Genomic DNA, 22971 nt, shown 5'->3' with positions numbered 1-22971 from the left:
GCCTAAGGCACATCTCTGCAATAATAATGTTGTCTAATCAGCATCTTAATATGCCACACCTGTGAGATGGATGGATTATCTCGGCAAAGGAGAAGTGCTCACTAACACAGATTTAGTATTAAATGCAAAATCAGTCAGCGCAAAACAAAAACCTTCTGTTTAAAGTATAAGTAACAGAGCAGCTGAACACTAAAGGTAAATATAACAAAAACCTCAAAGAAATATCATAAACAGAGCAGTGCAGCGCTGAAACAAACATTTTTTTCAGCGCTGCACTGCTCTGTTTATAACACAGATTTAGCCCTGGTTCACATTGGGATGATTTGACATGTCAAATCGCATATCAAATTCTGGGCAATTGCCGGCAAAGGCACCATCCTAATCGGTACGACACTGAATTTGTTTCTGTACTACATTAGTTTCCTGCTCTAACCTGCACCATATCGAGGCTTGGACTGCACGCCGACCCCGGGAGACGGAATGGCGCTTGCTAAATCCCAAAAGTATTGCTGGAAAGGCTCAGTGCCAGTCTATAGGCACCATACTTGTGAGTGGAAATGTTTTATTAATAATTAATAATTCTATATTACATTGGCTATATGTTTAGGATAGTTGTCAGTCACACGCCTCCCTGATGTCACGGTATTATGGATAAGTATCTGCCTGTATTTCTCAGCATTGAGGACGCATTGAAGATGCCACTGATCCTGACCAAATCTCCAACCCTATTTACATACCTGCAGCTAAAAACTTGCAAGGAACATCCACCATATTTCACTGTTGCCTGAAGACATTATTGTGCTCAATGTGAGTGTAAAAACTGCGCTATAACCATCTATCCCTAAGAAAATAAACAACAATTCCCTTGTGTAACACAGTCACAAAATAGTAAATAAAAAATAAATAAGAATTGCGCTAGATATTAAAATATAAAGTCCATATGAATTAAATTCATCTGATAAAAATGTGTCCGCAAGTAATGTGATAGTGGATCATCTATCACCAAAACCGCAGTGAATCCGCCACCAGGGGGAGAACCTCTGGGGAAATCTAGGAGGGAAAAGGACCTGGGGGTCCTAGTAGATGATAGGCTCAGCAATGGCATGCAGTGCCAAGCTGCTGCTAAAAAAGCAAACAGAATAATGGCATGCATTGAAAAAGGGATTAATTCCAGGGATAAAACGATAATTCTCCCGCTCTACAAGACTCTGGTCCGGCCGCGCCTGGAGTATGCTGTCCAGTTCACAGCACCGGTCCTCAGGAAGGATGTACTAGAAATGGGGGGAGTACAAAGAAGGGCAACAAAGCTAATAAAGGTTCTGGAGGATATTGAGGAAAGGTTGCGAGCACTGAACTTATTCTCTCTGGAGAAGAGACACTTGAGAGGGGATATGATTTCAATTTAATACTGTACTGGTGAACCCACAATAGGGATAAAAAAATTTGTGGAAGGGAGTTTAACCACTTCAGCTCCGGACCAATAAACACCTTAAGGACCAGAGGTCTTTTTGCAATTTCGCACTGCGCTGCTTTAACTGGTAATTGCGCGGTCATGCAATATTGCACCCAAACGAAATTTGCGTCCTTTTCTTCCCACAAATAGAGCTTTCTTTTTATGGTATTTGATTGCCTCTGCGATTTTTTTTTTTTGCGATATAAATGGAAAAAGAGCGAAAATTTTGAAAAAAAATGATATTTTCTTCTTTTTGTTATAAGAAAAATCTAATAAACTAAATTTTAGTCATACATTGAGGGCAAAATTTATTTAGCCACATGTCTTTAGTAAAAAAAATGTCAATAAGCGTATATTTTTTGGTTTGCGCAAAAGTTATAGCGTCTACAAACTAGAGTACATTTTCTGGAATTTACACAGCATTTAATTTATGACTGCCGATCTCATTTCTTGAGGTGCTAAAATGGCAGGGCAGTACAAATCCCCCCCAAATGACCCCATTTTGGAAAGTAGACACCCCAAGGAAATTGCTGATGGGTATGTTGAGCCCATTGAATATTTATTTTTTTTGTCCTAAAGGATTGAATAATGACAAAAAAAAAAAAAAAAAAAATTTTTTTACAAAAAGTTGTCACTAAATGATATATTGCTCACACATGCCATGGTTATATGTGGAATTGCACCCCAAAATATATTCCGCTACTTCTCCCGAGTATGGGGATACCACATGTGTGGGACTTTTTGGGAGTCTAGTCGCGCACGGCACCCCGAAAACCAATCACCACCTTCAGGATTTCTAAGGGTGCAAATTTTTCATTTAACTCCTCACTACCTATCACAGTTTCGAAGGCCATAAAATGCCAAAATAGCACAAAACCCCCCCAAATGACCCCATTTTGGAAAGTAGACACCCCAAGCTATTTACTGAGAGGCATGTTGAGTCCATGGAATATTTTATATTTTGCCAAAAGTTGCGGGAATATTACAAACTTTTTTTTTTTTTGCACAAAGTTGTCACTAAATGATATATTGCTCACACATGCTATGGGCAGAAGTCAAATTACACCCCAAAATAAATTCTGCTGCTTCTCCCGAGTACGGGGATACCACATGTGGGGGACTTTTTGGGAGCCTAGCCACGTACGGAACCCCGAAAACCAAGCACTGCCTTCCGGATTTAAATATAAAATGCTACCAAAAAACCTGTTAGCGATGGCAGGGATCAGGCCTGACTCTGCGATCGCTGCAGTTATGTGTTTAGTGTTTTGTAAGTGACAGTGATCGATCGATACTGCACTTGGGTGGGCTGGGCAGAGGGGCAAAACGCAGGTGCTAGCAGGTATCTGGGCTGATCCCGCTAACAATGCGTTTTTTTGGAACCCTAAACTGCTGGGGACGCTAGTATAGATCTGATCAGATCAGATATTGATCTGTTCAGATTCTATAGCACTACGGGAGGTGTATGCTTTGCGTGTGGGTGTTAGCGGTACTGGCACTAACCTAGCGCTGCCTGGGGCGACGCAGACCCTGACCCTAAAACCTAATTGATATCACCCGCCGGGTGATCAGGGGTTAAACCTTTATTGGGTAATAAATGGTGGGTGCCCTGATGCTATAAAAAACAAACTAACCAGAGTCACCCGTAACACTTATACGGTGATCAGTGGTGAAAGGGTTAACTAGGGGCAATCAGGGGGTTCAAATTTTTATTAGGTAGTATATGGGGGTCCCTGGCGCTATATAAAAACCTGACGGGGAACCTAAATAACTAACTGGCTAACCAGCGTCACCAGTGACACTTATACTGTGATCGCTGGTGAAAGGGGGTGAAAGGGTTAACTAGCAGCAATCAGGGGGTTAAAACCATTATTGGGTAATTGGGTAGTATATCGGGGTACCTAGCGCTATAAAAACCTGGCGGTGAACCTAAAAAAATAACTAGCTACCTAGCGACACATGCAGCGATCAGAAAAATGATCGCTTAGTGACACTGGCAAAAGGGTTAACTAGCGGCAATCAGGGGGTTAAAACCATTATTGGGTAGTATATTGGGGTACCTAGCGCTATAAAAACCTGGCGGTGAACCTAAAAAAATAACTAGCTACCTAGCGACACATGCAGCGATCAGAAAAATGATCGCTTAGTGACACTGGCAAAAGGGGGTGAAAGGGTTAACTAGCGGCAATCAGGGGGTTAAAACCATTATTGGGTAGTATATCGGGGTACCTAGCGCTATAAAAACCTGGCGGTGAACCTAAAAAAATAACTAGTTACCTAGCGACACATGCAGCGATCAGAAAAATTATCGCTTAGTGACACTGGCAAAAGGGGGTGAAAGGGTTAACTAGCGGCAATCAGGGGGTTAAAACCATTATTGGGTAGTATATCGGGGTACCTAGCGCTATAAAAACCTGGCGGTGAACCTAAAAAAATAACTAGCTACCTAGCGACTGTAGCGACACTAATGCAGCGATCAGAAAAACGATCGCTTAGTGACACTGGCAAAAGGGGGTGAAAGGGTTAACTAGCGGCAATCAGGGGGTTAAAACCATTATTGGGTAGTATATCGGGGTACCTAGCGATATAAAAACCTGGCGGTGAACCTAAAAAAATAACTAGCTACCTAGCGACACATGCAGCGATCAGAAAAATGATCGCTTAGTGACACTGGCAAAAGGGGGTGAAAGGGTTAACTCTAGGGGCAATCAGGGGGTTAAATCTTTATTGGGGGGTGATAGGGGGCTACCCTGGACCTAACACTAACTGTCCTGACAGTTTTTACTGTCACAACTGACACTGAATGCATTGATCAGTAAAGAAATGATCAATGCAATCAGTGACACTGTGACTGGGGGGGGAGGGGGGGGCGGGGGGGATCGGGGGGCGATCGGGGGGGATCGAGGGGGGGGTTTGTGTGCCTGTGTGTACCTACATGTCAGTGTAGTGTTGGTGCACACTTACTATTAGTCTTCTCCTCGTAGTCCGGTCAAAAAGACCGCCCCGAGGAGAATGACATCACTTCCTCCTTCCTGTGTAAACAATACACAGTGGGAGGAAGCTTCTCATTGGCCAGGAGCGATCCAGAGGGGGTGGCCGAAAACCAACGGCCATCCCCTCATCACGGAGCGCTCCTGGACCGAACCGGACCATCGTATCCAGCGGGAGGGGGTCCGATCGGACCCCCCACCCGCTGGAAGGCAGGCACGTACATCTACGTGATTGTGCCTGCCTGTGCCATTGTGTTGACGTACATTGGCAATACGGCGGTCCTGAAGTGGTTAACAAGACACGTAAAATTAGAAGAAAAGAGGCTTAACCTTAAACTACGTAGAGAGTTCTTTACTGTAAGAGCGGCAAGGAAAACCCAGCCGGGGCCTTTCTCCGCATCTCAGGGCTCCTCCACGCCTCCTCTCTCCGAGCATCAATCAATCATCAAAGCGAGGTGCACACAGTGCGAGACTCCCGCCACTGGAGCCTCGTAAGCGATTTCTACAACTGGTGGTGGATTCACTGAGGTTTTGTTGATGGATCATGGACACTGCTAATAAGGAGATTTTATCCACTGTCACATTACTTGCGGATACATTTTGCTCAGATAAATTTAATTCATATGGACTTTATATTTTAATATCTAGCGCAATTCTTATTTATTTTTTATTAACTCATCATTGTACCGCCCTCCAGCCCTCTGCGAACAAACTGCCTTTTGCTACAGCCAGATATTTCAAACTTTGACTTATCAGTTCCTAAGTTTTCATGCATAGTTGAGTTGCTTGGGCTTGTTTCCATGTCCTACAGAAAGTAGATACTTATCTATCATGCCATACCATCAGGGAGGCGTGTTATTGGTCCCAAATTTTTTCAAATTTATCCTGCAGCTGGACAACGACCCCAAACATACAGCCAGTGACCATTCCTTTTACTGTGTTCTAATTTTACCTTTTTTCTCCGATTTTGTTTTCTTAAAAAAAAAAAAACTACAATAAATAGGCTAATAATGTTTGTTTGTTTGTTTTTGCACAAAAACTGTTTAGAAGAATCTTCTGTATTACTCAGGCTATGTAGATCCCATTCCACCCTTAAAAAAAAATCTTTATTTTGAATTCTTTTTTTACATCAATGCATTTTTTCAAATATGCTGAAATTTTACCAATTCCTTCTGATTTTCGCAGTCTTGGAGGAGTGAAAATGCTCAGATTTTGCAACAATCTTTGCATGGCATATTTATAATATTTTTCCCATTAAGCAAGCTAGTGATACACAGAACATTGAACTTGCAAAAGGCTTTTGTTTCCATCTTAAATCTGCTAAATAGGAAAGCCTTCCATTTAAATGCACTTATAACTGGTAAGGTAGCCCAGCTTGCATATTTGCCATTTACAATCTTCCCACAAGCAGCCCCAAATCTACAATGCTTGGAATTTCTGGGTCATTAACGGTGTAACTTAGCTATGGTCACAGAATCCCATTGCTTTTCAAGTGCTACAGTGGCTTTGAAATAGCTTAAGACATAATTTTTTTTTTTTTGTAAAGGTGAGGTTGTATTGCATTGTGTTCTTTAAGTGTGATAGGGTCACATTACCATCAGGTGCATATCGTAAGGCACTTCCAGAAATTTCCCTTTCTCCAACCAACCACACATAGCCAGAGCCTGTCATGTCTAGCACAGCTGCTGTCTTGTACACGGTACTGGCGTCATCCTCACTGGAATAAAAAAATTAATAATTAGAAACTAAAACATTATATACACTATACTGTCAAAAGTATTGGGACACTTGCCTTTACACGCACATGAACTTTAACGGCACTCCAGTTATATTCTGTGGGGTTCAATATTGAGTTGGCCCACTCTTTGCAGATATAACAGCTTCAACTCTTCTGGGAAGGCTGTCCACAAGGTTTAGAAGTGTGTCTATGGGAACGTTTGGCTGTTCTTCCAGAAGGGCTTTTGTGAGGTCAGGCATTGATGTTGGACAAGAAAGCCAGACTCGAAGTCTGCTCTAATTCATCTCAAAGGTGTTCTATTGAGTTGAGGTCAATATTAGGACAGGAATTGGCAATGTGTGTGCCAATCCTGGTCCATCTAATCCAATATAGCATGTAAGAGAAAACCTAGTGCTCAAGCCACGGTGTGACCCCTCTGGATTTTAAAAGGTGGACCACCTATTCATGTAAAAAAATATATTTATTGAAATTACACAGTAAAATTGCATTAGCAAGAAGGGTATAATAATCTAGCATATATATGTTATACAATGTTAGTAGCAAAAAGATTGGATACAAACATTGGCATGGATCTCAGCTACCCTATGTGCGTTGATGGACTAGGGAGAGTACATGCTACCAAATGACCCCTGACATGTTTCTGACTGTGTAGTCCTTCCTCAGAGGCTTAATGTCATTTGGAGAAGCGGAAAATATTCTACATACATCTACATACATCTACATATAGATATAAGGAATATTAGTACAATTTAGTAAGGAACATACTATGTATTTAAAAATCTTTTCTCAAGAGTTCTTGCAGTGGTTTTCCAGGTGCCTGCTCTCCTGTTTTTTTGTTGCTACTCATGGGTCCGGTGTGTGACCGCATACCGTCCTCCCTTGATTGCACCCACTGGCTCGGGAATCCAGCCAACATTCATCTTTCCCTGGTTTTAATCAGCAAGTAGCTCGCCCATGTAAGTACAATTTATGATGCATAACCAATATAATCAATATATATATGCAAGCATGCAGCTTTTTTGCTAATAGCAAAATTATAAGAAAATATTTTTAAATACATAGTATGTTGCTTACTAAATTGTACTAATAATCCTTATATCTATATTGTAGCATGTACTCTCACTAGCCCATCAACGCACATAGGGTAACTGAGATCCATGCCAATGTTTGTATCCAATCTTTTTGCTACTAACATTGTATAAAGTATATATATCCTTAATTATTATACCCTTCTTGCTAATGCAATTCTACTGTGTGATTTCAATAAATATTTTTTTTTTTACATGAATACGTGGTCCGCCTTTTAAAATCCAGAGGGGTCACACCGTGCCTTGAGCACTAGGCTTTCTCTTGTATTGAGTTGAGGTAAAAAATTTGTGCAAGCCAGTCAAGTTCCTCCACCCCAAACTCTCTCATCCATGTCTTTATGGACCTTGCTTTGTGCACTGGTGTGCAGTCATGTTGGAACAGGAAGGGGCCATCCCAAAACTGTTCCCACAAAGTTGGGAGCATGAAATTGTCCAAAATGTCTTGGTATGCTGACGCCTTAAAAGTTCCCTTCACTGGAACTAAGGGGCCAAGCCCAAACCCTGAAAACAACCCCACACCATAACCCCCCCTCCACCAAATGATTTGGACCAGTGCACAAAGCAAGGTCCATAAAAGACATGGATAAGCAAGTTTGGGGTGGAGGAACTTGACTGGCCTGCACATCCACATCAGTGCCTGACATCACAAATGCGCTTCTGGAAGAATGGTCAAATATTCCCATAAACACACTCCTAAACCTTGTGGACAGCCTTCCCAGAAGAGTTGAAGCTGTTCTAGCTGCAGAGGTGGGGCCAACCCAATATTGAACCCTACGAACTAAGACTGGGATGCCATTAAAGTTCATGTGTGTGTAAAGGCAGGTGTCCCAATACCTTTGACAATATAGTGTGTGTGCGTGTATGTATATATATATATATATTATATATATTTTATTTATATATATATATATATATATATATATATATATATATATATATATATATATATATATTTATATTTATCAAACTAAGATAAATGGAAAGAAGGAGGGTAAGCGTTGCATTCTTAATGTTATTAACAAAGAGAATTAAGAATAAGATTGATAAATATAATCCTTTTATGATTCTATGAATTATACTAATATGCACTTTTAACAGACTATGGGCTCCATTCACGAAGCGGTATTTTTAATTTTAAAATTTGCTGTAAAATAGCTCATAGCGTTTTTCAAAACATTTTTTTGCAATTCACAAAAAAATGCTAACAAAATACCACATGTGACTCTTGGATTGAGTTCAGGCTCTAACATTCTGAGATCCTTTATATGAAAAGCTTGTATTTTGAGTTTTGACAAAAAATGGTTGTTTGGAGGGATCTTCCTAGATCAGTAAAAAGCGCCCCATATGTTTTTGTTTTTTTCTTGGGAAATGCTGGTAAGAACATTAAATATGCTCATGCACATTCATATTAAATTTATGTTTAGCTTGTAAGAACTGTTTTAAAGGATTGCCATTATTCTATTATATTAATGCAATGATATATGAAATCATGTTGTCCCAGGCTATGTGCTTTCTGAGTGCAACCTTTTCAAAATGTTCAATAAAATCTAATATTAAAAAAAAAAAATTACTGCATGCGGTATTTCATCAAAATATGCGGTATTTATCTCATGAAACCATTCAGTATTTTATCTCATGCAGTATCCAGTGGGGTGGATACGGTAGAGAAGAATTAGAACCCCTGTCAGTTTTTATTGCTAATAAAATGGTTTAAAACATAGAAATATGCCAATTCACTAAGTCAGTGTGGTCCCTGCAGCATATGTATTAATACAAAAGGAAAAAGGTGACTAGAATACCAGTCAAAGGGAAGCTGCTTTCACAGGACACATGTGGTGTATAAAAAACAACTAAGTTCAATTAAGTAAATAGAAAATATCTTTAAAAGTGTCAAATATTAAATGAAAACAGTATAAAAAATATTCACACATACATAAATACCCTTTCTTCACTTCCTGTCCCATGGCCAAAACAACAAGTTAAGCCTCATGCACACGAGACGCAGTTAAACGCGCGTTCAGATGCAGTTGGACAGTTTTTTCAACAGCACCTGAACTCATTCAATGTTATCCTATGTGTCCATGCACACAGTCTCGTTTTTTTCCGTTTATATGCAGTTGCGTTTAATCTCGTTTTTCCAGAAGCAAAAAAATGCGTTCAGAAACAAAAATTTCTGCGTTTCAGACGCAAAACGCGGCAAAACGCGGTAAAACGCGGCAAAACGCCGCTACCGCGTTTTGCCGCGTTTGCGTTTATATGCGTTTTTAAAGGTGACCTTTTTTTTTACATTAAAAATCTCAAAAATGATTGCAAATGATGAAAAACCATTAGAAAAATATTTTAAACAATTGCAATTGCAAGTGGACAATCCACAACTTGTGGCAAGTGACGTGGCAAGTGGACAATCCACAACTTGTGGCAAGTGACATGGCAGGTGGCAAGTGATGTGGCAAGTGGACAATCCACAACTTGTGGCAAGTGACGTGGCAGATGAAGTGGCAAGTGACGTGGAAAGTGGACAATAGACAACTTGTGGCAGGTGACGTGGCAAGTGACCTGGCAGGTGACGCGGCAAGTGACTTGGCAGGTGACGTGGCAAGTGGAAAATCAACAACTTGTGGCAGGTGACTGGCATGTGACGTGGCAAGTGGACAATAGACAACTTGTGGCAGGTGACGTGGCAAGTGACCTGGCAGGTGACGCGGCAAGTGACTTGGCAGGTGACGTGGCAAGTGGAAAATCAACAACTTGTGGCAGGTGACTGGCATGTGACGTGGCAAGTGGACAATCCATAACTTGTGGCAGGTGACGTGGCAAGTGACGTGGCAAGTGGACAATCCACTTGTGGCAGGGGACGTGGCAAGTGACGTGGCAAGTGGACAATCCACTTGTGGAAGGTGATGTGGCAAGTGACGTGGCGAGTGGACAATCCACAACTTGTGTCAGGTGACGTGGCAAGTGGACAATCCACAACTTGTGGCAGGTGATGGGGCAAGTGATGTGGCAAGTGGACAATCCACTTGTGGCAGGGGATGTGGCAAGTGACGTGGCGAGTGGACAATCCACAACTTGTGTCAGGTGACGTGGCAAGTGGACAATCCACAACTTGTGGCAGGTGATGTGGCAAGTGATGTGGCAAGTGATGTGGCAAGTGGACAATCCACTTGTGGCAGGTGACGTGGCAAGGGACGTGGCAAGTGGACAATCCACAACTTGTGGCAGGTGATGTGGCTGGTGACGTGGCAAGTGGACAATCCACATCTTGTGGCAGGTGACGTGGCAGGTGACGTGGAAAGTGGTGTGGCAAGTGGACAATCCACAACTTGTGGCAGGTGATGTGGCTGGTGACGTGGTAAGTGGACAATCCACAACTTGTGGCAGATGGCATGGCAGGTGACGTGGAAAGTGGACAATCCACATCTTGTGGCAAGTGACGTGGCAGGTGATGTGGCAAGTGACGTGGCAAGTGGACAATCCACAACTTGTGGCAGGTGATGTGGCAAGTGATGTGGCAGGTGATGTGACAAGTGGACAATCCACATCTTGTGGCAAGTGACGTGGCAGGTGACGTGGCAAGTGACGTGGCAGGTGACGTGGCAAGTGACATGGCAAGTGGACAATCCACATCTCGTGGCAAGTGACGTGGCAGGTGATGTGGCAAGTGACGTGGCAAGTGGACAATCCACAACTTGTGGCAGGTGACGTGGCAGGTGATGTGGCAAGTGACGTGGCAAGTGGACAATCCAAAACTTGTGGCAGGTGACGTGGCAAGTGACGTGGCAGGTGACGTGGCAAGTGACGTGGCAAGTGATGTGGCAAGTGGACAATCCACAGCTTGTGGCAAGTGACGTGGCAAGTGGACAATCCACAACTTGTGGCAGGTGACGTGGCAGGTGACGTGGCAAGTGAACAATCCACAACTTGTGGCAGGTGACGTGGCAAGTGACGTGGCAGGTGAAGTGGCAAGTGACGCGGCAAGTAGACAATCCACAACTTGTGGCAGGTGATGTGGCAAGTGACGTGGCAGGTGATGTGGCAAGTCACGTGGCAAGTGGACAATCCACAACTTGTGGCAGGTGATGTGGCTGGTGACGTGTCAAGTGGACAATCCACAGCTTGTGGCAGGTGGCATGGCAGATGACGTGGAAAGTGGACAATCCACATCTCGTGGCAAGTGACGTGGCAGCTGACGTGGCAAGTGACGTGGCAAGTGGACAATCCAAAACTTGTGGCAGGTGACGTGGCAAGTGATGTGGCAGGTGACGTGGCAAGTGATGTGGCAAGTGGACAATCCACAGCTTGTGGCAAGTGACGTGGCAAGTGGACAATCCACAACTTGTGGCAGGTGACGTGGCAGGTGACGTGGCAAGTGAACAATCCACAACTTGTGGCAGGTGACGTGGCAAGTGACGTGGCAGGTGATGTGGCAAGTGACGCGGCAAGTAGACAATCCACAACTTGTGGCAGGTGATGTGGCTGGTGACGTGGCAAGTGGACAATCCACAGCTTGTGGCAGGTGGCATGGCAGATGACGTGGAAAGTGGACAATCCACATCTCGTGGCAAGTGACGTGGCAGGTGATGTGGCAAGTGACGTGGCAAGTGGACAATCCACAATTTGTGGCAGGTGACGTGGCAGGTGATGTGGCAAGTGGACAATCCCCAACTTGTGGCAAGTGACGTGGCAAGTGGACAATCCACAACTTGTGGCAGGTGCCGTGGCAAGTGACACGGCAAATGCAAGTGTACAACTGCTCTCTATGCTGCTGCTGCTCACTCTGATCAAAATAGCAGAAATAGTTAAAAAAAATGCTTTGAGAGCTTGGGGAGGGTCTACATGATGTTATCTTTATAAACGCGTCTAAACGCAAACGCGTCTAAACGCGTCTAAACGCGTCTAAACGCGACATGCAAACGCGGCAAAACGCGCGTTTCTAAACGCGCGTTTCAGCTTTTGTTTCATCTGCGTCTCGTGTGCATGAGGCCTTAGAGGAAATCCCTGTAAATTAGGAGAATCCCTAGGGGACACCCAGATCAACAGAACTAGTGTCCCTATTGGAAGATTTCCCTTCTATTACTTTCTGGGGGAACCCAAAATTTGTGATAATGGTAAACAGGACACATATAGAGAGGGTGAATCTCCCTAATGGGGGCACAGACAATAATAAAAACTTCACAGGTGTTCTAACTCCTCTCCACTCCACCCAAAACTAAAAAAAAAAGTTTTATACTTTAGACAAATCAGCCCCAATGATCTCCATATTTCCATACTTAGGTTTCTATGCATTACTGTTGACAGAGCTGATCCAAAAAGGCAGAGACTACTCAAAATTGGCTATTATATTTTTTCATTCCTTAAATACCATATACCTGGCTCACTACTTAATTACCGCATCATCCACATGCATTTAATTACTTATTTCCTTCTGTGAATTGACTTTAACCCCTCTTCATGCAGTATTTACTGACAGTTTCAAGCATTTTGTGGTAAATACCGCAAAACTGTATAGTGAATTGACAGTTGCAGGATCGCATGCATTATTTAGGGAAAATGTGTCCAGACACCTACAGTACATACTGAATGCAATCTGTGGTTCTGTGAATAGAGCCCAATATCTTTATTTCAATGTCTTGTACTGTTCTAGAAAGGAACATTTCTTAATATTTAATGATAAAATCTTATACCATAAGTATTACCAAAGAAGCAAAAAATAAACTTAACTGTTTAATTCAATTGTTTTGCCTACTTTAAAAGGAAAATTGTTGTTTTTTTAAATTAAAGAAATAGTAATATTCTAAAATATGTATTTTTGAAGAAAAAAACATTGCATACCTGATTCTTGCATTTTTAAAATGAAAACAAAAAGTGTAATTTTTAAATAGTTTTGTGCGGAGCAGAGGGAACAAGAGAAGGGACAAAAAGAATGATGGCATAGTGCAAACATTTTGTTATTAGGTTAAGAACATTTCTAGTAAGTACAGTATTTTTCAAAGTCTGTGAAGATGCACAGTATGTATATTAATCCATAATGGCAAAGAGTATTGGGGAATGTAGCATTTCTTGGACAGTGTTAGCAGCACAAAATGTTATATTTGTCCAAATGATGGTTTAGTTAGTCTACCTGGAGAATACAGCAGGCAATTTAGAGGTCTAAGGTTTATTTATAGAGGTTACATGGCTACATAGTTTATTTATAGAGGTTACATAGTTAAATAGTAAGTCAGGTTGAAAAAAGACACAAGTCCATCTAGTACAACCATAAAAATAAATAAATAAATAAAATATAATATCAAAAAACCCCATATACCCAATCCTATAACCGTTGATACGGGGTTATACACTACATATTAGTGATGAGGGTAGCTTATTTTCTAGATATGCTTGCAACCTTTGATGGAGACCATCTAGTCTTGCATGATGTTGGGATAAGTGGGAACAAGGCTTTAAAGAGGAAGTAAACCCTGCTGGCTTTACTTCCTCTTCGATTCCCTGCATAGGTAAAGCATAATGGACTACTATGCATCACATAGTAATCCATTATGTGTCACTTACCTGACACAGGAGCCAGCGAAGTCACCGCTGTCCCTTGTAGTCCGGAGCCTCCATCTTCTTGGTGGGTCTCACTGCTCCAGCGCTGTCATTCGTCGGAGCCGCGATGACGTCACTTCCGCGCATGCGCAAGGGAGCCGCCACTCGCAGCATATCGCCGTTAACTGCGGCGCGCTTAGTGCGCCGTAGACAGAGGTGCCTGTCTTTCGGCAAATATCTCCTAAACCGTGTAGGTTTAGGAGATATTTCTTGGACCTACAGGTAAGCCTTAATCTAGGCTTACCTGTAGGTCAAAGTGGTTTGTAAGGGTTTACAACCACTTTAAAGTGCGTGTTAACTCAAACAGTGAATCTCTCTTATTTGCTACTATTTGGTCTTGTAAATATACTGAGATTGTCTTCCCCTGAAGCTGGAAAAAATATCTGTTGAACATGTCAGGCCTGTTCTGTGTCCTGTTCACATTTTCCCAAGGAGTATAATTAGCCACCCCAGTTCTTATTTTGAGATTTGGCGTTTGGTGGATGGTGGAGTTTGAGTAGTGTAGTAAAAGAAAACTGGGTAGGGCTGACACCCCCAATCCACAAAAATGCTGTGTGTGTGCAGCCGACAACAGGACCTAGGAGCACAGTGCGTTTCTGATCAACAAGTATTCTTCTGTAGTTGCAAGGTCTTTTAGAGGATACAACATAAGGAAATGCTGATGTATTGCAGAGAATTACTACATATGTGTGTGTGTGTGTGTGTGTGTGTATGTTTTTCTTTTTTTGCCCTTACATTGAATGAATGGAATGAAGGTGCCTGGTCCTCTGCTGGTTTTGGTGGAGCCTGAAGGGCATTCTGTATGTGAAACCCAAGGAGAAACTGTGGAAAGTTATGGCACTACTATAAACAAATCCCAACCATTACAAACTAACTAAACTGGACTTTAGGCTCCATTTACACCTAGGCGTTTTAATTTGTGGGCCGAATCGCAGAAATTCTACCAGCGATTCCAAATCGCGGCAAAACACAGGACGCATTTGCAATGCCATTTCTTATTAATGGCATCCCCAATCGTGGTGTGATTGTGCCACAATTGTCACACAATAAATCATGCTGTGTTGCAGCAAATGACAACGTGTGATGCTGTCTCCCAAAAGAAGCTTCTGCTCCTTTTTGAGCAACAAGCTTTGCACGTTATGATTTTGTTGCGATTACAGTGTGATTTATCATGGAAAATCGCACTGCAATTGGGGTGTTATTACAGTGGATGATATTACAGTGGATGATACACAGATGATACACAGAGATGAAACAAATCTCCCTAAATAAGTTTTACATGTATTTCTTCAGCTTTGTATACTGTTTAGTAAGTTCAGATTGTGTTAGAAGATTTTCTCTTCCTGTTCAACACTGCAGTGAAGTCTGGGCATACAGCCAAGACAGCTGATTGGAGGAAAGGAACACCCCCCCCCCCTCATAGGTAGAGACTTTCAGCTCCGTTTGTTGAATAGTTCAGGGCTCTGCTAATCTATTTATAGCATCCTCCCCAACACAAAATTCGAGCTGCTTTTATCATATGTGATGGAGAACTTGTCAGAAGCTATCCAGCTGATAACAGAAGAACAGAGCAGGAGACAGCTATAGGACATAGTGCTTTGAAGAGAGATAGCAAAACACTGCAGACATATGTGCCACTTTAACCCTTGCGCCGCCAGGTCCGTACGTTGAACAGCAGGGGGTATTACAGCAGCCACCGGGTATTAATGCAGCCACCGGGCTTAAACTGACAGGCAGACTGAGACTGCCTGTCAGGTGAGAGCATTCGGGCAGCACCGCTGCCGCCCGATCGCTCTCACACACCCCGGTAATGCTGCCTTCCCTTCCCCGCCATGCTTACCAGGCTCCACTTGCCCATCGGCAGGCCTGGAATCTCCATGGCAGGTGCAGGGCACACACACACTCTCCTCCCCTTCTTCTTGTGACCCGGAAAGTGACGTCTCTGACATCACTTCCGGGTTAAGTTCTCTGTGTCCCCCCGACTCGCTTGGCCAAGAAGGGATGTTTTGCAATGCGATCTGCATTGGAAAACATTCACTTGAGTACAGCGGAGACATGCAGGGTCTTTTAGACTCTGCATATCCTAATAAAGAGAACCTGTCACCCTATGTTATGAAAAAAAAAGTTAAGCACTAAAATAAACTTTTAAGAGACTTCAGCCCAGGCAAAGTAAGTAAACAAACAGTATCCTTTACTTAGGTAGTTGCAGATGACAGTTCTCAAGACAGTTTCCATACATCCCTGTACAGAGTTATTCTAAGTGGCCCATAAAGTGTGAGTGTGAGTACCTTAGACAAAAGGCAAAGTCCACTTAGCCAATACATCCACAAGAGGTATTACCAGTCTTTAGAGTCCATAATTGGCAGTAATCCACAAAGGCAATAGATCCATGATTAGTAGCTAAAGTCTATGGGGGGGGTTCCAGGGTCAAGACCCCCACTAGAAACCCCAACTAGGCTCCCATTACCCCCTAAAGGGAGTGATCACTCCAGCAGAGTAACAGGCTACATTTTGGCAGTATCCTGGAAGGCTCCTTACACCCTGGGGCTTGGAGTGAGTCCCTTTTATATGGTATGACCTGTAGGTGTGGCAACCTTGCTAAAAATAGTGGGGAAAATGTTAATTCTTGCAGTTTGGTTGCCTCTAGCTCACAGGTCAACCAGAGGACACAGTGCAACATCAAGATATTGTAAAATGTTTCATCTGGCTGGCTCAATTAACATGAGGGCACAGGCACAGACAGGATAAAGTAGAACCATAACAGTGACACATAAAAGGTACATGAGGTACATAAATGGCCTACACCTAAAGAAAGGGCATTATTCATCTCCAGTCAAACCTGCACAGTTTGTAGCTCTCTACATATGTCCCTTATCTTCATAGGCAGCTTTTTAGTACAGGTAAACTAACTCTTTAATGTTTTACCTGGACCACCGGAACTCGACAGAGCTTAGACCCGCCACACATCTAAATTATACATTCGTCCTTATTGGACCCCCTCAGATGGGCCAGTGTTTCAGGTGAAGCATGAATTGCTTTCTGTTCCAGCCCAATTCAACTTCATACAAATATTGGCCATTTTACATCTTTTTTTGTCTTTGATTTAGTTAATAATGACAGGTAGGCATAGTAGTAGTCATAAATGCAATGGTGGTATTACTACAAATACTAAACATGACAACCTCACGCTCAGGGTCATGAATCTATCCCATCTGCCCCCCACCCCCACACCCACCCCTACCCCCACCCACCATTCTTGGTTTTTAGGGTGTTGGTTGCTGCACAGTCATTAGTTGTTATGGTGCATCACAACAACCAATGACACTGCAAAAAAAAAAAAAAACATGCAATTTTCCCTAAAATGTATATCAGACCCTTATCCTAGATAGGGTCTGGTGTGGAATTTAGGAGGAAACCCCATGCAAAAAAGGCCTGGGATCCATCCCAAAACCCAAACCAGGCCCTTATGTTTAGTATTTAAGTTTGAATATTAGCTGCACATCAAAGCATGAATGTGCAGGTTTTCTTTGTTGGGAACCTCAGGGGATCTGATAAGTATTAATGGGAGAGAATGATTGAACTATTGTCCAGACAACAACTGAAGTTTGTTTGTTTTACTCTGAGTACGTCTCCGTGATACGCTTGTTACGTGCTAAAACTCTCTCACCCAGTTTCTATCTGGTTACAAGGTTACAAACTAATATTTATTAGTAACCAGCAATTAACCTTTGTGTGAATTATTTGTCCATTTGATATTAGCTGTGCACTCCATTGTGGCAAGCAATGCCATGTGATGAAAGTCTATATATTTTACCTAGCCTTATAACCGCCAAGTCTTTTAGTGGTAATTGCAACAATATATCCTATCCTGGCTCAACTTCCACTGCTAGAACCTGTAGGCACACAAATGCTGGCACCCTAAACTATTCCACTCATCTAGGATTACCTATGTTATACATAATATTTTTTTTAAATATGTTTTATTATTTTAATATTATTGTAGCGATGACACTTTGGACAAAGTGTCTGTCATGTACAAATTTAGTTTTTGCCTCAGAACAGTAAAGGGGTTCTGGGGGTTAATTGTGTAGGTTTAACTTTGACATCAGTTTGGCTGGGCTGTGTAAAGCCGCGTACACACGGGCGGATTGTATGGCCTACTTAGTCCGCCGAAACACATTTCAGCGGACAGTCCGCTCGTGTGTGGGCTTCAGCGGACTTTTTCAGCGTGCAGTCTGGCGTACTAAGTATTTCGGAATTTCCGTAATATTGTCCGTCATACTTTGGTTTCAGCGGACAATCCGCTCATGAGTAGGCTAGTTCGACGGACTAAGAATAGCGCATGCTCAGAAAGGATTTACACGGCGGAAGGTTGCATTGCTGTGTATTGGACTTCCTATTTCTAGTCCCGTCGTACGTGCTGTACACGTCATCGCGCAAGCTTTCAACTGACTGTTTGGCTATCCGTGTGTGGTCAAGTCCGTTCATTCGAAAGTATGACGGACTGTCCGTCGGATTGTATGACGGACTAAGTAGGCCATACAATCCGCCCGTGTGTACGCGGCCTTAGAGTTCTGCCTGGTCATGTGTACAGTTAGGTGCACATGACAGGCTCATAACCAGGCCTGGTTGGACGTTTAGGTATCAGCTAATCAGTGGGTGCGCCTGGCCCCGCTGAGGAGTCTGGGGAAGGGTACCTAAGATGTTGAAGTCATGTGTTCTAGGTTTGTTCCTGAGGCCCTAGCGATCTGTTCCTGATTCTGGACCGGGGTAGCTCTGCAAGGGGTCCCAGTCACGGGAGCGTTCGTCGCCCCGCAACATACTTTGGTTGGCTAACCCCAATAGACCCGCCTGGTCTGGGGTAGGGATCCGTCTGTTCCTGAGTCTCGGAACCGGCTGGTCCGAGGTGCAGTAACTGAAGGAGGATTCAAGGCATCCGGGTGTGCTCTCGGCTTGGAGGCAGCTCGTGGAAGCGATCAGGGGAGGACTCTTCGGAGGAGGGCCAACAAGCTGGCATCCTGAGAAATGCCTGGTTGCTGAGTTGTGAAGGACACTGACGAATTCACGTTTTTTCCAGTACTGCCAAGGAGACAGAGAACGTTCCAGGTACTGAGGAAAAAGGTTCCTGTTTACTTTTGTTACCAGTTACTCAAGATCAAAGATTTCACAAGTTTTGGATCAAAGTGCTGACTGCCATAATCTCTGGCTAGGGATTTGTTCAGCCTTGAAACGCCCAGCTGCAAGTGGCTACTCTCTGGGTGGTATTAGAGACTTTCTGATAGTAGCAGTTCAAGGTGCCTGAGTTTCTTCACCCTTGCCCTCTGTTCCCATACGAGACTGTGTTGTTGGATGTTACCCCTGCAAATAAAAACCTTTTCTAAAGGACTTTTATGGTGTCAGCGTCCACAGTTGTTGGGTACTAACTCTGGGAACCCCTAGACGTGGAAGAACCAGCCCAGCGGAGGTAACCGGTAAGCCCAAAAGTTAAGGCCGCCCTGCCAAGGGTTATGGCCGCTACATTATTATTATTATTTTTTGGACAATGCATAAATAATCTTATATGAGATCACTGTAGTTCTGCTAATCATGGGAAAAAATGTGGGGCTGCTAATGATACTTGGAAAAGCCGTTTCTTTCCCTCTTCCACCGATAACCACCAGGATTCTGTGCCAACTGGTAAACCCAGCTTTTATTAGGATACACCCCTCCCCCATTCTACCCATTAACAATTTTTGGTTTGACCCATTTTCTTGTTAGACATTTTTATAGCTTGGATGAAGCAGAGCACCAGTGGCAGGCTAAACATTCACAATAATCCATTATACAAATAGGGTAATTTTTTGGTTATTGCTATAACTTAAAGCATAACTCCACTTTTGTTCAGAAAAAAACATTCCCCTCTGGGTAATCGATGTACATTGCAAGGATTTTAACAAACTTTGTTGTGGAATCCTACCTTTGGTATTCTGAAGAAATCACTGTTTGTTCCTCTGTGCCCCTGTGCCGAGTGAGTCTAATGGGAGTGGTTTTGAAATTATCAACCAGCTGCTGCAAATGTAGGGCTCTAATGAGGAAAATTGCTGGGTCGTCATTCCCTTCAGATGTGATTTCCTAGTATCTTACCAAAAATGAATTTTGTCTAACTTGTTGCAGAGGATGCCAAAAATTTGACGTGTAGACTTCTGGGAAAATCAGTGAGCCCATCACACAAGCAGGAAATTATGTTTCTAGGGGGTGTTTTTTACACAATCTGTGTAGAGAACACCTCCAGGTAGCCATATTTTATTGCATTTTATAGAAAATTACAGAGCTGCTGAGTGAAAAAGAAAAGTAATTTTTAATAACATTAAATTGCAATATGACTTGTTGTAATTGTCGCAATTGTATATGCTTGAATATTTTTTTTTATTTGCTATTTTTTTTTTCTATGCAAGTGGAGTTATCCTTTAAGGTGAAAAAGTGAACTGCTATTTTTTTATTGGCTCCCACTTCTGAAAAAAGTTATGCTTCTTAAACTGAAAATACAATTTCAATGAACTAGAACACAGCTTATTGAAAGTTTGTATTTTCTGAAAAATAAATCAGGCTATGTTTTGCAATAGGTGTGATTTATGATGGTATTTGGTGGGGTTGATTTACCAAAGGAATAGAGTATGTTCATTTTTAACTTGAATTTTTACTTTGTATCTTGACTTTTCGTTTACCTTAGTGAATGAGATGAAACAAGGCAAACATTCTCTTTGAAATAAGTTCCCAATTTTGTGCAAGGAAATAAAAAAATAAAAAATAACAGGATTTTTACGTGCAAATATTTGGATGACTGAAGTCAGCAGAACTTTCCCTCGATCACTAAACTACATTAATTATCTCTTTGCAGAGTAATTTCCACTTATCTTTGTAAAGGAGGTGAAGTTGTGCTAACCTTTTGTCCTTTTATTTCATTTTACCTTTCACATAATTTGATATCCAATGCATATAGATGTTTCACCTTATTTATAAAGATGAGTGAAAATTAACTTTGAGAGTGAAAATGCTCTACATCTTTAGTAAATCAGGGTCACTAGATCTGGGTCATGTGTTGATGTGGTGTTAGTGGTTTGAACATGTATATTTTACAATGCACTATCCCATTATGGAACTTACACAAATTTTAATGTATTTTCTAGACAGTAAGCAGCATACCCTAAGTATACATCTCCATGTATCAAGAATTAAAATGTCTAGCAATCAAAATTAACAAAGCATTACAAAAATCAGCATCTGAGTAGTTCTAGTAATAAAGGAGAAAAGTAAAATTAACACGTGGAAATAAATACTTGGCAAGTAAATCATTTTTTCATTAAATTGTACAGAAAAAAAAACAGTTTGATCTTTTTGGGTAATGCATGTCAATATATAAATACAGTTAGAAAATAAGCAAAAATGACATAAGCATAATATAAAATACAAGCATGCAAACATGTTCATTTTTTTACTAGTTCATACTTTTATTTTATTTATTTTGTAAAAATGGATGCCCACCTTACAGTTTGCACCTAAAAAGTAGACAAAATCCGAAAAACGTGAACAATTTCTTTGGTGAACTTAAAATTAACAGAAATTGACATGACTTTCTGTAGCAGGGACCCACCTTGCAGAGAGGATGATCACTCTAGCTTCTAGGCCTTTTGCTTCAGTCAGTAGAGCAGTCACATTTTTGGTTCCAGGCTCAAAGTGAAGAACTTTTTCTGCCTGTGATTAGTGTGAGCAAATGGAGTTAGGCATCAAATACCTCGCAGAGAGAGAGAGAGAGAGAGAGACAGAGCCATGCTATCTAGAAAAAAAGGTTAAATAGTCTTTGCACAAATAAATTAGACTTAATCTATGTCCAATATTTTCTTTCAATTACTTTTCCTTTTTTTTTTCTTTTTTTTTTCCTTCGCTTTGATTTTGCACTCTGCATGCAAACTGAAGTCCGCCAAGACCCAAAAAGAAAAAGAAAATATAAAAAGAAGGACGTGCATTTTAAAAGAGAGTAGAAAAAAAAAAGTCTGGAAATGCAATTTTTAAAAAAATCCAATGAGTGTCCTCTTCCCAAAATCAAAAAACCAAAAGGAAAAGATCAGAAATGAAAAAAAAGAGATAAAAAATGCATTTGTAAACACAGGAATTGACCTTTGAAGAATAAGTGTTTATACTGCAAAATTAATCTTCTTAAAAAAAAAATTACAATTAGAAAAAAAAAAAACTTGCAGGTTAAATTTACTGGTTCACATGCATTTCTAACAAACTTTAACTGCTGGAGGTGCCCACAATTTAAAAGATATTGCTGTAATTATTTTTTGCTGGCCCCTCCAGCATCAAAGGATCAACAAGACTTACTGTAGGGGCAGGCTGAGCACTTACATGTTATCCATTCTCTTGTCCAATCCACTACTGGATTGCACAAAAATAGCAGACAGTCACGGACCACCTAATTTAGGTGGGGGAGGGGGGGGGGTAAAATTTAGATTGTATTGTTTTTGGTTTTGGGGTGTCTGTGACTTAGTTAGAACCGGTGGGCTACGTGCATTTTCCATGCATATATACCTTGGGTCCACGCTTGTTGTCATAGGAAAGTTGTTCGAGGTTTTCATAGTTCCTTTTTTTACTCTGATGAATAATGTGCACAGAGAAAATATGTAGACACAGAAGAATATTATAAACAGTTGAATATGGTGTGTAGTAAAGCAATCCAACAACCACCTCATCTCTCCACCTCTGCTAAAGGGTAATAATAACACTGGAGCTTGCAAAACAATCATATGACATGTCAGTGAATGTGTATTTGGTGGCTTTTACTACTATCAGGATGCATAAATACAAACTATGGCAATTTATATTTATGGCTGAAATGCAGAATGTGCTTATTTGGTGTTTGGAATGCCAAAATGGAAGCTGTATTATGACTTTAACTTTAAATATTGGCTGCATATTATTGATCTAAGGTTTATTATTATTGTAAAGATTAGAATTATTTGGGTATGTTTTTTTTTATATAATTGCCAAATTACAAATACCTATTTAAATGTTTTAATGGTGTATATATATATATATATATATATATATATATATATATATATATATATATATATATAT

At 41.5% G+C, this 22971-nt stretch overlaps 1 protein-coding gene across 9 annotated transcripts in view; it reads right to left on the bottom strand.

The window, feature by feature from the left end:
* The window catches only part of GRIN1 (glutamate ionotropic receptor NMDA type subunit 1), a 146781-nt gene that overhangs the window by 65395 nt on the left and 58415 nt on the right, over positions 1-22971 (bottom strand). For 7 of the 9 annotated variants that reach the window (XM_077475690.1, XM_077475701.1, XM_077475763.1 and 4 more), the window contains exons 4-6: positions 22423-22485; positions 21485-21585; positions 6036-6157 (exon numbers count right to left, since the gene is read on the bottom strand). In XM_077475690.1, coding sequence (XP_077331816.1) covers positions 6036-6157; positions 21485-21585; positions 22423-22485 — 286 coding nt within the window. The remainder of the gene's footprint in view (positions 1-6035; positions 6158-21484; positions 21586-22422; positions 22486-22971) is intronic. The other 2 variants (XM_077475712.1, XM_077475751.1) reach the window with 1 other exon arrangement.

Source organism: Lithobates pipiens, unplaced genomic scaffold (assembly GCF_037356315.1).
Source record: "Lithobates pipiens isolate NorthernLeopardFrog02 unplaced genomic scaffold, aLitPip1_a1.2 Scaffold_1, whole genome shotgun sequence".
In the NCBI taxonomy this organism is placed as follows: Eukaryota; Metazoa; Chordata; class Amphibia; order Anura; family Ranidae; genus Lithobates; species Lithobates pipiens.
Note: the sequence above shows the minus strand (reverse complement) of the source record. Positions and strands in the feature narration are given on the sequence as shown.